The following is a 14236-nucleotide window of genomic DNA, read 5'->3' on the forward strand; positions in this document are numbered from 1 at the left end:
CAAAACCTGAAGGGTGTGTCCAGATGTGTCGCCCCTCCCCCCCCCCCCCAAAAAAAACAAAAAAAACAAACAAACAAAAAAACAAAAAAAAACAGGAAATCAAACTGGTCCACTGACCAAGGTCATTTTCTGAAGCACATTTCCAATAATGCAAATGTTTATAAGCCTGTATCTACCAAACTATATTTGAGGGCAAATACTTTGCAAAATGTGATGTGATAACATGACATAAGTTTGCAAATAGCCACAGTTTATACCAACTCTACTTTAATACATCAATGGTATACCACACAGTATATCACATAGACTTAGAGGGCTATTTACGCTGATTATAAAGTTGACAAAGTATTTAAATCCTGTTTGTCCTCACACAACCTCTCAAGCTTGGCATTCGCCCTGTAAGTTGCTGAGTCCTGACTGCACCCAGACTGATTAGTAACAACAAAACATTAAAAAACAATAATCAAGATGTTACTATGTTAACAAAGCTAAATGAATGTACAAAGTCATGTTAATTATAATGAAAAGTTTTATTTTTTTCATGATTTTACAAGTAAGATGCTTCTGGAACTTTATCTGTACAACACATTATGGACATTCATACTCTGACATTTTCTTTTTTTCCTAATAGAAATATCTCTGGTTATATATTCTTTTATTTATTACTACTATTTATTACACATAATATATACATATATATTTGTTTTGTTTTGGGTTTGTTTGTCCTCCGAAGCCTCCGTATTATTCTCTTCCTGTATTTCCAGGATTAGTTAAAGCAGACTTTTCTCCAGTGGTTTATGCAACACCAACTCTTCTTCATCCTCATCATCACAGTTTGATCCAGCACTGCTCTATCTCACAGTGTTGGTAGCAGTGGAGGAGCGGTGCCTTCGGGTCCTGCGGGTACAACAACTTTTTAGGTGGACAAGAAGAAAAAGACAACCAGTTAGAGCAGGGGTACCTCACAACACAAAGCTGAATCACAAAGAAGAACTAAAAAAAAATAAAATGGAAAAAGTCCATCAAATTAGATCTAAATAAAATTATTAAATGAGAACAATACAGTACAATAAAATAATGCTGATAAACTTGTACAGAGTCTTTTGTGGATTCTTACCAGCATTTACAACAAATAAGGCCAAACGGGAACACCAGAATCCATACAAATGGTAAGCTCAGTAAAGCCCGATTCCCTAAGAAAAGTTTTAGAAAAGGAATAAATTAATTTTACAAGAATTATGTTTTCATACGTGTAAAATAAAAACAAAAATAAAAAATAAATAAAAAGATGCACTGCCACAGTCACTGTTGTTTTTCATATATAAAATGTAATATTTAATCATATATAATTTGTTGAGCTGATAACTCACTGATTAAGAGTGGATTCAGGATTTTTTCACTGTATTCATAGCTGACTGGGTTTTCCAGCTGACAGCTTATCAAACGCTCTCTGTTTGCCTGCAAATGAAGAGAAAAAAGGAGCTCATAAACACACATGGCATTTTAATTAGAAAACAAATGTCCTTGTTTTGTTTACCACATATTGAATTTTACCATTTGCCAGTCACTGAATTTGTTTGTGGCGCTCAAATCTGTCAGAACTTTCCCTCCAACTTACTGACTTAATTTCCATGAAGCTAATGATAATCATTTGATAGTCTGAACGTATTCGTTTTCTGATCCTTTGTTTGAAACATGCACCCTAATTGTTTTTTTGTTTGTTTGTTTGTTTTTTGTTGTGTGTGTGTGTGTGTCTGTGGATTTGGACGTGCCAAGATCGGTGTAAGACCCAAATGCAGACTCAAAAAAAAAAAAAGGCAAACATTACCTGAAAACGCACATTTAATGTGGTTTATTCTTCAGGAAATACAAAATTCATGAGGAGTTCATCAGGTTGTATACACATAGGAGATAAAAACAGCTGATCAGTCCCTTGCTATAACGCGGTTCACCTTTCGTGGCCTCACTGTTTTGCGTTTGTTTTTGTTTGGGGGTTTTTTTGGTGCAATTTTGCATGCTTTTTTTCCTTACAGTGCATTGAGTTCTGCGTCCTGATTGGCTGTAGACCACTGTCAATCAATCTCGTGCTGTGTCTCCTGTCCAGTACAGAATGCGTTCAGCTTGTCAAATTAACATAAATCTTCGATCTCTAGCAGTGTGACTCTGAAGTGCTGTACTGTATGTTTGTAAGTTTTCTCCCCAACAAACACAACAATGTTGACGGTTTGGTTTCATTCTATAATACTGGACCTATTTTTCTACAAAGGTTTGAATTTTGAGAGTGTTTAAACAATAGAGAAAAGTGTGAAAATGTTCATGACTGTCTGAGAAAAGTGTCTAAAGTGTGTAGTGAGGGGTTTTACAGCCTTAAAACATGTATAATAATTGTAAAAAAAACAAAGTTGGCTACTTCACCTATATGGCAGGTTATTTTTTAGAACGTACCTCCCGAGATAAACGATGGACCGCTGTACTGCAAAGAAAGTTCAACACAGACAGGCTTTCTTTTGCTTTAGCTGGTTACAAAATGTAAAACCCCAATCAGAGATAACAGATCATCAACTCTCTCTCTTTTTTTAATCGCTGCTGTTTGTTTCTCGAATGAAGGCTGCACACTGGAGGTCTGAAAATCTGGATAACTCTTCTGTCAGTATACATAATTCAGCATTTAAGCTGTTATCTTCTTTAGTCTATAAGTGTTTCCATATACAATATAGTATATATGTAATAAACTGAAGATTTTACTTGATGGTCACTATTGGTCTTTAAATAATGAGGGAAAAGCAAACAGGTTCTTTATACATTGTGTAAAGGCCAAATGCACGTAAAACTGCTATAAAATGTCTTGAAAGTATTTAGAATTAAAAAAAGTTTTGGATTCATTAGGTTTGGATAAAATGATAAAAATAAGCAACAGAGCTGTCATGTGATTCAGTAATCAGATCCTGTTTATACCTGTGTGATGTTGAACTGATTGGTTGGAGACTGTTTCACCATGTCACCTATCATCCAGTAATAGGTGATCGGTTTGGCATCGTCTGTCACGTTGGGTTCACAAGTGAGAGTACAGTAGGACATCTCAGGGTGGCACCATGTGGACACAGTAGGATTAGGGACAGTGGCTGGTAGAAAAGGGAGAAAACCAACAAGAATTTGACTTAAAATCGGGTGAACTAGTCCGTGCTAGCTATAGTATGAATTCCTCCTCCCACTTACTGATAACAATGATTTCCATTGTGCTCATGACTTCATCATTAATCTCCGCCGTGTAGCTGCCGCTGTCATTTAGAGCCAAGTTTGAGATCGTCAGGACCCCAGTGGAGGTATCCACCTCACAGCCATCTAAAAGTATGAAGGTATCCTCGTGGATCATTTCAATATATTAGCACAGAAATTACCTTAAACTTCATAGTTTAAGGTGCTAACCAGTAGATGAAATTTACATCACTGGAATCCGAGAGTTATTTATACCTCATAAGGTTGTCTGTGAAGGTTCTCAGTCATCCAGGTCATCGTAGTCTAAGGAGCTTGCAAAGAAAAGCGTCTGGACTTCTTTAAGTTGCTTGAAGACGTTTCACCTCTCATCCAAGGTCAAATGGTGGAGAGTCCCAGATTTAAACCTAGTGGGAGTTTCCCCCCACAGAGGGACAAAAGGACCCCCTGATGATCCTCTAATCGCCTGAGCCAAGGTGTGAAACTGGGTGTGGGTCCCAATCAGCCAGAGTTTCGGGTGAGCTCATTGTGAAACCTGGCCCCACCTTATCATGCGAATTCCTGAGGTCAGATGGCCCAGGATGTGAGTGGGCGTTAAGGCGTCTGGGAAGAGATCTCAAAACTGGATTATAGATGGCAGACAGCTGGTGTTGTAAACCACCGCCTCTGTTCAAAGATGGTCGCTCACAGTGGACATAGATGATTTCTTTCACTCCTCTTTCAAACCATCTGTCTTCTCTGTCCAAAATGTGAACATTGGCATCCTCGAAAGAGTGACCTTTGACCTTTAGATGCTGATGGACAGCTGAATCTTGTCCTGTGGAGGTGGCTCTTCTATGTTGTGTCATGCGCTTGTGAAGTGGCTGTTTGGTCTCTCCAATGTAGAGGTCTGGGCATTCCTCGCTGCACTGTACAGCAAACACCACATTGTTAAGTCTGTGTTTTGGAGTTTTGTCTTTCGGGTGAAACAGTTTTTGTCTGAGCGTGTTGCTCAGTCTGAAATGCACCGGGATGTCATGCTTGGAGAAAACTCTCCTGAGTTTCTCTGATACACCGGCTACATAGAGGATGACAATGTTGTTGCATCTGTCCTTCTTATCCTCCCTCGCTGGTGTCTGATCTTCTTTTCTGTGCCTTTTTGCTGACTTTAGGAACGCCCATTTAGGATAGCCGCATGTTTTGACTGCTTCCTTTACATTCATGTGTTCCTTCTTTTTTCCTTCAGGCTTATAGGGAACATGTTCTGCCCGGTGGTGTAGGGTCCTAATTACTCCAAGTTTGTGTTCCAGAGGGTGATGGGAGTCAAAGAGGAGGTACTGGTCTGTGTGTGTGGGCTTCCGGTAAACTGGTTTGAAAGAGGAGTGAAAGAAGCATCTATGTCCACTGTGAGTGACCATCTTTGAACAGAGGCGGTGGTTTACAACACCAGCTGTCTGCCATCTATAATCCAGTTTTGAGTTCCCTCCCCAGACGCCTTAACGCCCACTCACATCCTGGGCCATCTGACCTCAGGAATTCGCATGATAAGGTGGGGCCAGGTTTCACAATGAACTCACCCGAAACTCTGGCTGATTGGGACCCACACCCAGTTTCACACCTTGGCTCAGGCGATTAGAGGATCATCAGGGGGTAATTTTGTCCCTCTGCGGGGGGAAACTCCCACTCGGTTTAAATCTGTTTTTAAAGGTTTTAATCCCCACCATTTGACCTTAGAACTGAAGAAGCTTCTCGGATGAGAGGTGAAACGTCTTCAAGTAACTCAAAGAAGTCCAGACGCTTTTCTTTGCAAGCTCCTTTGAATACCTCATAACAGTTTAAACAAAAAACCTACCCCAAAGAATCTACTTAGCTTGTTAATGAAGGCTTAAGTTACACACTCCTTGCAACCTCTGGTTGCTATTGAAAGATATTTTGTCTTTGGCCAGTTGAGTGTTTGCCTAAGGTCCCTGGATGTCCCTGGGTGAATACTCACAAAGAGGGTGCTTCACCACAAACCTCCTGGTGCCAGAAAATTAATTCTGTCCATCTTGGTGTAGCAAGTACAGTGGCTGAAACATTCCCTCTCTCATCCAAGTGACTTCTTCAGGTCTTTTTCAGTGAAGTCACCAAAAAAGAGCGAAGAAGTCACTTGGACGAGAGACTTCTACTCACTGAATATGTTATGTTCAGATGACAAGAATCAACTTGCTGGGATTTTCTTACCTGGATGATTAAGCAGGCATCAAGACTGCTTGTGATTGCTTAAGTCAACATCAGATTGACGTGGAAACCAGTAGTTTGCATAAAGGCGGTGAATTGTCTGTGTGACTTAAGATGTAACTAACTTGCCAACAAACCAGTGAGTGGAAGTCAAACTTGGAAAAATGGAAATACTTTTCTGCCTTACCTGCAAAATCAACATGTTTCAAAAGCTGCAACATTTACTTTGAAGGCAAATGAGCTCTGTTTCCAGTTTGTGTCACACTTTTGAGTTTTACAGGTTTTCAGTCGAGCACCAAACACCTCTTTTGCGACCAATTTCACCTTTCTACAGTCAGCAAATTCCCACAACTACTTGCCACCCAATCAGTCAGAGAAAACACATTTTTCTCTGGCAACCGATGGTTGTCAGGCAATCAACAACTAGTCTCTTGGTCTGCGTAAATGTGTCCCTTAAAATATTATTTGAGCAAAGGTTTACGTTTATTTAAAAGTAGTCAGTACCAAAACCTTCATGTTTGGTGTATGTTCAAGGGTTAAATTAAAGGAAATATTTAAGGATACTTTTATGCTTTGTAGTTTTACAATGAGAGTCAAGACTTTTTTCTAAATACGCTACATACAAACATTAAAAATATGTAATCTGTGTATGTATATGGATTTAAATCTTGAGTGAATTTACCTCGGAAGTGCCAGGAGGTGAAAGGTTCTCGTCTGGTCCACTCCAGAGCAACATCTTGATCATGTGTCCACTTGATCCTGGTGATGGAAGCAGGCACAGAGCCTGGTGTGAGGACGACTTTGTCACCCACTTTCTTGTAGATGCCTTCTTTCTCTGCAAAATCAACATATTAAGAGTTTCACATTCAATTCTTTAAATGCACTATTACTTTGATTTACAGTTTGGTCTCATGCAATGTAGACATCCAGGATGTGGCGGCAGCAGTATAAGTGTAGATGCTCAGACCTCCCTCTTCTCATCCACCTCCTCCAAGTCTTTTGAAAATACACCGAGGCATTTCCAAGCCAACTGACAGTTGTAACCTCTGCAGAATTTCTTCTCTGAGATCTTCTCCTGTTTGTATCTGTGGTCATATTCCATACGACCGGCCATCAGCAACAAACCTTCATCCCAGTGAAAGCAGGAGATAATGAAGAGAATAGAATCACATCATCCGCAAACAGCAGGGATGAGATCCTGAGACCACCAAACATAATCTGCTCCATCCCTCGGCTGTGCCTAGAAATTACTTCCAGAATCAATGACAAAGGGTAGCCTGGGTGGAGTCCAACACCCACCATTGTGAGCCAAGCTCTGACTGTTGATCAGGGATCATAAAGCCTGTAACAAAAAGCCACTCCCGGAGCGTCCCCCACATATCCCCATAATTGTAGTAGAATGTCGAAGTGCACAAAACACGTGTCAACCGGCTGATCAATTCCTCTTCAATCTGATATGATTAATGGTCAGATTCTCATCTCCAGCACCCTGACATAAACCTTTCTACACTGAAAAAATGGGAATTGGCAGGCTTTTGAATTTGCACAAATGAATTTAGTTAATGCTACACAAGCCTTTCATGTTTCTCTTATTTACATGATTAAATAAAGTACCATTTACTTGATTCTAAACAATACTGAGACTACTCATTTTTCTTGCATTGATTTAAAGTGACTAAATTAAAATACTAAAACCATTGTAATCATGTTTGACCACAACCGGAAATGATGCAATATATTCAAAGATAACAACTAAATATGATTGGATAATAAGACCTAGAGTCTTATCCAATAAGACAACAACATAATTTAAGGAGAGCGCAATTGACCGCCAGATTCTGGAAAACTGTTTAGCGGCATGCAACCTTTGGCACTGAGTCAGGCATACTGAGAAGGTAAGTAATTTAAATACATTTGTTTTAGTTGGGTACGTTTTCACAGAATTGTTGTAGTGCATGCTATATGAAAAGTAATCTGTAATGTATCTACATGTTGTTTTTACAGTGCTAGCTAAAGTTGATATTAGCTTTGTGGCTAAAACTGAAAAATAGTATCAAATTGCAGCTGTTGTCGGTCAGATATGGAATTTATGCATGTGACAGAGAGCACTGACGTTTTTGATGGCTTAGCAAGTTAAAACATCACTGAGAGAGCGCAATAGTGTTTGTGTTACTCGTGCTAGTTATGGCTACAGTGGCTAATTAGTCCGGCTGTGGGAGCCCCACAGTGCCATACCCTAATTCTTGCTGCTGACACGCACTCAAGTTATAATAAGGATCCTGCCACCTTAAACGTGGGTTTAAGAACCTGTGCCCATAAATGCCAAATCATTTCTCCATTTAGTCATTGTTTTAGGTGAAGTGTCACTTATTTGACTATTCTATTGGTCAAGCCCAAATAATACAGCAGATATCTACAAGGAGATAAGTTTGTTCAACAGAGTATGTCTTATTAAGTGATGTATTGTGAATTTTCCGACATCGTCCTAACAAAAATTAGGACCCCCCCCCTTTTTTTTTCTACTTTGTGTAGAACATACATGAGCTGCTTCTCAAAACATTATGTATAAATAAGAGAAAGATGCTCTTCTGGACTGGAATAAATACCTTTTTTCAATTAAAATTAATGTTTTTTGTGATGGTGGAATTTTTACCTTTATCATTACAGAAGTCAAAACATCAGATGATGATAGCTTACCATCTAAACTCCCCATCTCTTGGCAATTCTGAATTAGAGGGCTCAGCTGTATCGGCCTTTCTTGTGGATTTAAAGAGTTAAAGACTTAAAGAGGAGATAGCTTAAGTCATTAGGTACATATTCCCTGACATTCTAGATGTTGACCTTGGACAGTGTGTGACATAAAGAGTATAACTTATAGAAAGGGAATGGTACTGGCCCAAAGGGCAGCAGGTGGATTGCCAGAACACTGAAAAACCATATCTGCATTGTACCACAGCATATTCTACATTGTGAGAGAGCTTGGTGGCTGGTACAGACAGAGCTTTTGAGCTCAGCCCAGTATCATCAAGAATATTCACTCTCATTTCACTCTGTGAACTCCTTGATACTTATCCATTGGTTGACTATGAGATTGGATCAGTCCACATTGTGACTTTAAAAAGGCATATAGAAATAAAAGGTGTTCATATAAGTGTAATAGGTTCAGTCGCATGTATTTCCTTAAATAAATTCTTTTTTTTTTATGTCTGATCTAAGTTAAGGTTTGCCTCATAACTCTAATACCACAAGTTCTTGTGGTATTAGCCTAAAATGGTTAAGGCACAGTTGTTATTTGACAGCCCATTTCTTCAGCATGAGTGATTGTGACCTTCTTCCAGGTATTAAACCTTTGAAGCTCATTCCTCTGTGCTCATGTTTTCAGATCAACGCTGAGTTTAAGAGAATTGCCACCATCCCCCCTCAGACAAAGTTCGTGGCTCAGCTGGCTCTCCACTTGGACAACCTGGTGAAGTTGGTCAACAGAAGAGGAGAGCTTGGACTAATACTGAAAAGAATTGTGGCATAAATGGATAATGTAAGTGATAAAGCCTGAATTTCAAATGTTTTCCCATGATAAATTCTCGCATATTGTATTTTTACATCTGCTTGTTTTTTTAACCTTCACTTATTATTAATTGCCAGTAAACCTATTATTAATTTGTGTGCCTTTACTTTAAAAACATTCATGTAAAGTATACTATTAAAACTTAAATGAAGGACAAGGGCTGAATGAAGATGCTAATTACATACATTTCATTTCAGTGTGAAGATGTTGATGCTGCGTCTGTCAAGGGAGTGTGTATCTACATGGGTGAAGACCCTGGCATGCTTATCTGGGAGTATGTGGTATGTACTTGTGTTTTTTTTGTTTTTTTGTTTTTTTTTTCGGACTTTCCACAGTGTGTCATATTACTTACTTGGCATGAAATGACTAACATGGCTTCTTTTTTACAGGGCATGGAAGAACGTGCCATCAGTGAGACTGTTGAAGACACCACTGTTCGAATTTATCTTCTTAAAGAGCAAGCTTCAGCAGATGAACAAGAGTTGTCCTCGCAGGCATCAGGGTGGCGAAGAATTTGGATAATGTAGCATTTGCTGTGATAATGCTATTTGGACTCATGTATGCATTAAACCTTGCCTACCCTGCTGACCTTCGCTACAACTTTGATGTTTTCCAGAAGGTTTTCATGGAACTGGATGGAGCTAAACTCTCTAAAGTTCTTGCTTTCAAAAACCATCTGTTTCATTGAGAAGTCAAAGACTGCACTTCTGCAATTCTTTGCAGTTTTTCATTTTGTGTTCAGTAACGTTATACTGCTTATGTTTTTATTGCTTTCCCCTCATGTGACTGCAATGCAGGATGATTTTTCCTTTTGGTATCATGTTGTAAGAAATTTTTACTGATGATTTTTAGCAATATGTTCTAAGTCAACCTTAATGTCCTGCTTACATGTTTAAAATGAAGATTAAAATTCATGTAGGTGTTTGGTATTAGTTATGTAACAATGTCATTTAAGGCTCAACTAAGTTGAAATCTTGTACAGATAAATACTTGTACAGAAGCTGAAACTGTTGTCAAATAATACACAAGTTATATTTGTGTAAATATGTTTATTCATAAAAGCATGTTGCTTTTTTTCAGGTAGTCTTAATTTAGTTTACATTTTCAATTGTGTAATTAATACAAATGTTATATGTAAGAGATGACAGGATCATCTATAAGCACTTTCTTTTATTTGCTGCTAAGGTCAGTTTTTTGTGATATATTTGCAAATATATTCTCAAACTAACTTTTTCTTTTAGTTATTTCTGCTGGCTGTCTTTAAAAATGTGTTAACAAGTTTATATGGATGTGATTTTGGACTTGTTCGTGGCAGAATTGCTGCTTTCACTGCTGTTACAGTTTAATAAAGGTATAATAATAATTATACTTAATTAATAATTGTTCAGTAGCACTCAGTCTTTGCCTTTTTTGTCAATAATGATCAGTTAATATTTCAATTGAAAAAATTAAGTAGGATTTAAAGCCATAAGTTGTGTTGCAGGAACATAATTGCAATGTGTTTACATTACATAATATCATTGCGTACCACTGGCAAATAAAAATAAGTTGGTGTTAAACATTAAAATATATTGACATTATGCAATACATTGATATTATGATAACAGATTAATATTAGTACATCAAACATGATTTTTTTAAGTAATCTGATGTAAATAAAATACTTTGATTTGACAAGCATTAATTACTTGAGGGAAAGTGGAAAATTAAGTCAATCATACTTATTCATATTATGTGGGACCGATGTACACAATAAAATCAAGTAAATTGAAAGAACTTTTTTTTTCAGTGTAGGGAGAGGTTAAGAAGCACGATACTCATGGAGTTGGAAGTCAGCACTGAGCAGCTTCCCCTACCTGAATCTTTGCTTCAACACCACCCTTAAGTCTGGTTCCATGGCCAAACTCGACTCCTACCAGGAGGCTGACTGTTACCCACCTCCAGAGTTTTATGGGCCAGAAAAGCTAAATAGGACTCCTTCAGCTTGACAGAACTCTTTACTTCTCATTTGGGGGTTTCTGCCATGGTGGACACCGACCACTGCATGAACCATTCTGACTCAGTGTCCCCAGCTTCCCCCAGAACGCTTTGAAAACTCTGACTGCTCTGTTTTAATTTCCTTTTTTTTTTTCTTTTCTTTTTTTTTTAGCATTTCTATTATGTGTTCTTGACTCTAGTCAGCTGTGGGAGGAATTTTAACTAATTTAATTTACTCTATAAGAAAAGGCAAATTTATGCTACTTACTAGGGGTGGAACACAACGAATATGACTGCACATTTACTCTGACATCATCCTAGTGCAAAGACAAGTGGAAGCAGACAAAAACAACAAGCACGCAAGCTACAAACTTTACCCGAGTCATTTAGACAGCCGTTAGCACATGATTCTCCTTATGGGGACCTGATATGTTTAATATGCTGCTGAGAATATAGCCCAGAAGAAGCGTATAGTATAGCTTTTATTTTGGAAAGAGCCATTTCTCTGTAATAAACTCTCTTTTCCAAAGATGAGTGATTCCTCAATCAGATAGATTTATTATTTTATTACTTTGTTGTTTCAGCAACATTAAATTTAAAAACTGTACTTTTGAGTTAAAATATATATTTATAATTTTAATAAATGACAAATTAAAAAGGCATGAACATTTTTTTTGTATCGAAAAAATATCGAACTGTGACACCAAAGTATCGAACCAAACCGAACCGTGAATTTTGTGTATTGTTGCACCCCTACTACTTACAGCAGGGGTGTCAAACTCCAGGCCTCGAGGGCCGGTGTCCTGCAGGTTTTAGATCTCACCCTGGGTCAACACACCTGAATCAAATAATTAGTTCATTACCAGGCCTCTGGAGAACTTCAAGAAATGTTGAGGAGGTCATTTAGCCATTAAATCAGCTGTGTTGGATCAAGGACACATCTAAAACCTGCAGGACACCGGCCCTCGAGGCCTGGAGTTCGACACCTGTGACTTACAGTACTTATTGATCACGCTAAATAGCTTAAGCAGCAGATCCACTGTAACTATTTATGAATTTATAGACATAAATTCCATGTGCAAAACAAAAATGTGTAAACATTCATCTTGATGATACATCAGCCTTTTACAACATTGTAATTTTATGTGATGAATCTGTTTATCACATCACTAGTGAATGAAGTGAAATGTACAATACTTTGCACTGAAATCTAAGTGAACATACTTGTGAAAACTGGTAATTAAATGGTTTGGGTTAGTATGCACAGGTTATGCCATGTGATTAAAGTCAACATTATTTGAGTAATCACAGGTTTGTTAAGAATTTGCACCACTGAAAGATCTTCTTTTACAGCATAACACTGATTACCATCGAAGTACAGCAAGGATTTCCTTAGTGAAGTGAACCATTCACCACAGTCACAGGTTTCGGCCTTTAACAGTCTCAGAGTTTTTTCTTTCCTTGTTTGTACACATGGATTTCTCCAAAACATGTGTCAGTCTTAATTACTGATAGGTTGCTTTACTGTAATATGGAGCCTTATTTGCAGATGTGCAGCACTGGTTTGTCTCGTTGTTTCACAGAATTACGTTACCAAGATGTGATGGTAGCAAAAGTGTCCATTAGGGGTCACTGTGGAGTTGGCTGTCAGACTGTTAGAAAACTTGTTAAGTTGCTTCAAACCTTTCAGTGTTTCACGATGTCATCACTAATTTTAAATATATTAATACAATTATAATTGGTAGGTTACATCACAAATACTTTATGTTACTCTTATTATTTTTAATCAGGTTTGTAGCTTAACAGCACATTAAAATAATTAATTTTATTTATGAACATTTGTTTGCATGGCAGTGTTACTGTTATTGTGTATTCTTAAAACTTAAAGCAGCACAAGCGAAGCCTCGGGCAGCCGGGCAGACTCAAAACAAAAGTATGCACAGTACAGCTTACAGGACGTTAACATTATTCTGGATAGTAAACATGTGCTATGAGACTGATGACAAGGAGGAGAAAACACACTTATACACAAACACTCCACACCAACAAAATGGTTCTTTGGTGAAGTTAGGCACAAACTGTGTTGAACATGCAGTGCTCTCTGGTTCTGGTTTATAATAAATATGACAATAAATATGTCATTTGTCACTTCATTTGTTGTACCTGTAGCATTTTTTGTATGTATGGCAGCCAGTCCCGTGGTTGTGGTTGGTTGCCAAAAGTGCAGAGTATGACTTTAATCATGAACACAAACATTATATATAAACATGTTATATTTTTGTTTGCTTACCTGAAACTTTTGTACCAGTGGGACTGTTTCCCTTTAGAGTGAAAAGTACACCAACCTGTCCCAGTCCTGTTTTTTTAATTATCTATCAAACTTCTGCACAGAGTATCCAAAACTTACCTGAGTTACCACCCAGCGTCTTCAAAGCCACCACCAGAATCATAAAACCCAAAGAGCACGATGGTAACATCTTCCTGAATTAATAAAAAGAGCTGGGAAAGAATCCACCATTCTGGTGCAAATCCCACAAATAATTCTAGGATGTGGAAGTTGTTGGAATAAAGGGAATAAAACAGGTCGCAGGTGCTGCTAATCTAGAGAAAGAAGATCTGACATTAAAATGAAAGTCAAATTTTAAAAAAAATCCAGGAGGAAACAAATTTCACTTTGTGAAGAACTGGTCGAACAACTTCCAGAGCAGGTTGTGGCAAGTGCAGCACATTTTTATTTTACACACAGTTTAAAATAATTCACTTTCACGCTGTGGTTTCTCCGATTTTTGTAGATCTTAAATCTGCTAAAATATTGTGCCATTTTTTTCTGCATGCATTAATCACAAGAAAACAGTATGTCTCCATTTTTGCTACAAAATAAAGAAATGCTGCTGTAATGACTTTTAAAGCCTCTAAATATTGTAGCAACACTTTCTAAAAACAGTTGCTGAACACAAAATTGCCTTTATACTCTTGTACAGCCAGGCCTCCTGTCATTTGTCTGTATCACAACACAGGGCTGCACAAAAGGTTATAACCATCTTCTTCAGTTAAATCTAAATCTACATTTCCTTGAAAAAAATAAGACATTTTAATTAAGTATATTCATTTATTATTTTGGTTGACTTATTTAAGCCTTGAAAAATGAAGCACTCAATAACTTAAGAAGCCTCCCTCAGCTTTACTGAGTTTCACATTTTGCTGATGCACAAATATAAAGGTGATGTAAAAGTTCTCACCTCAGTGTATAAAATAAGGCAAATAGTTAAATTGTCAATATCT

General features: G+C 37.7%; 1 protein-coding gene and 1 pseudogene across 2 annotated transcripts; one reads left to right on the forward strand and one right to left on the reverse strand.

Moving 5' to 3' along the window:
- Positions 1 to 598: 598 nt before the first annotated feature.
- On the reverse strand, positions 599 to 13643 carry LOC146491703 (CD48 antigen-like). Its single transcript, XM_085151654.1, has 7 exons — positions 13362 to 13643; positions 6095 to 6247; positions 3217 to 3342; positions 2956 to 3122; positions 1371 to 1458; positions 1118 to 1193; positions 599 to 912 (listed from the first exon to the last, which is right to left on the reverse strand). Exons 1-7 carry the CDS (start codon positions 13429 to 13431, stop codon positions 852 to 854), a joined length of 741 nt encoding a protein of 246 aa, XP_085007780.1. The 5' UTR covers positions 13432 to 13643; the 3' UTR covers positions 599 to 851.
- LOC146491704 (uncharacterized) lies at positions 7999 to 10271 on the forward strand (annotated as a pseudogene). The gene is made up of 3 exons (XR_014872412.1): positions 7999 to 8947; positions 9175 to 9258; positions 9367 to 10271. The product of XR_014872412.1 is annotated as an uncharacterized LOC146491704 (transcript).
- Positions 13644 to 14236: the final 593 nt, after the last annotated feature.

The sequence above is a fragment of the Neolamprologus multifasciatus genome, chromosome 23, assembly GCF_963576455.1.
Source record: "Neolamprologus multifasciatus chromosome 23, fNeoMul1.2, whole genome shotgun sequence".
Classification (NCBI taxonomy): Eukaryota; Metazoa; Chordata; class Actinopteri; order Cichliformes; family Cichlidae; genus Neolamprologus; species Neolamprologus multifasciatus.

Coding starts and splice junctions, on each gene's coding strand:
- LOC146491703 (XM_085151654.1), bottom strand. CDS start 13,431: ATGTTACCATCGTGCTCTTTGGGTTTTATGATTCTGGTGGTGGCTTTG. Junction 3,343..6,094: donor CACCTCCTGGCACTTCCGAG/GTAAATTCACTC, acceptor TCATACTTTTAG/ATGGCTGTGAGGTGGATACC. Junction 1,194..1,370: donor CCTGAATCCACTCTTAATCA/GTGAGTTATCAG, acceptor AACTTTTCTTAG/GGAATCGGGCTTTACTGAGC.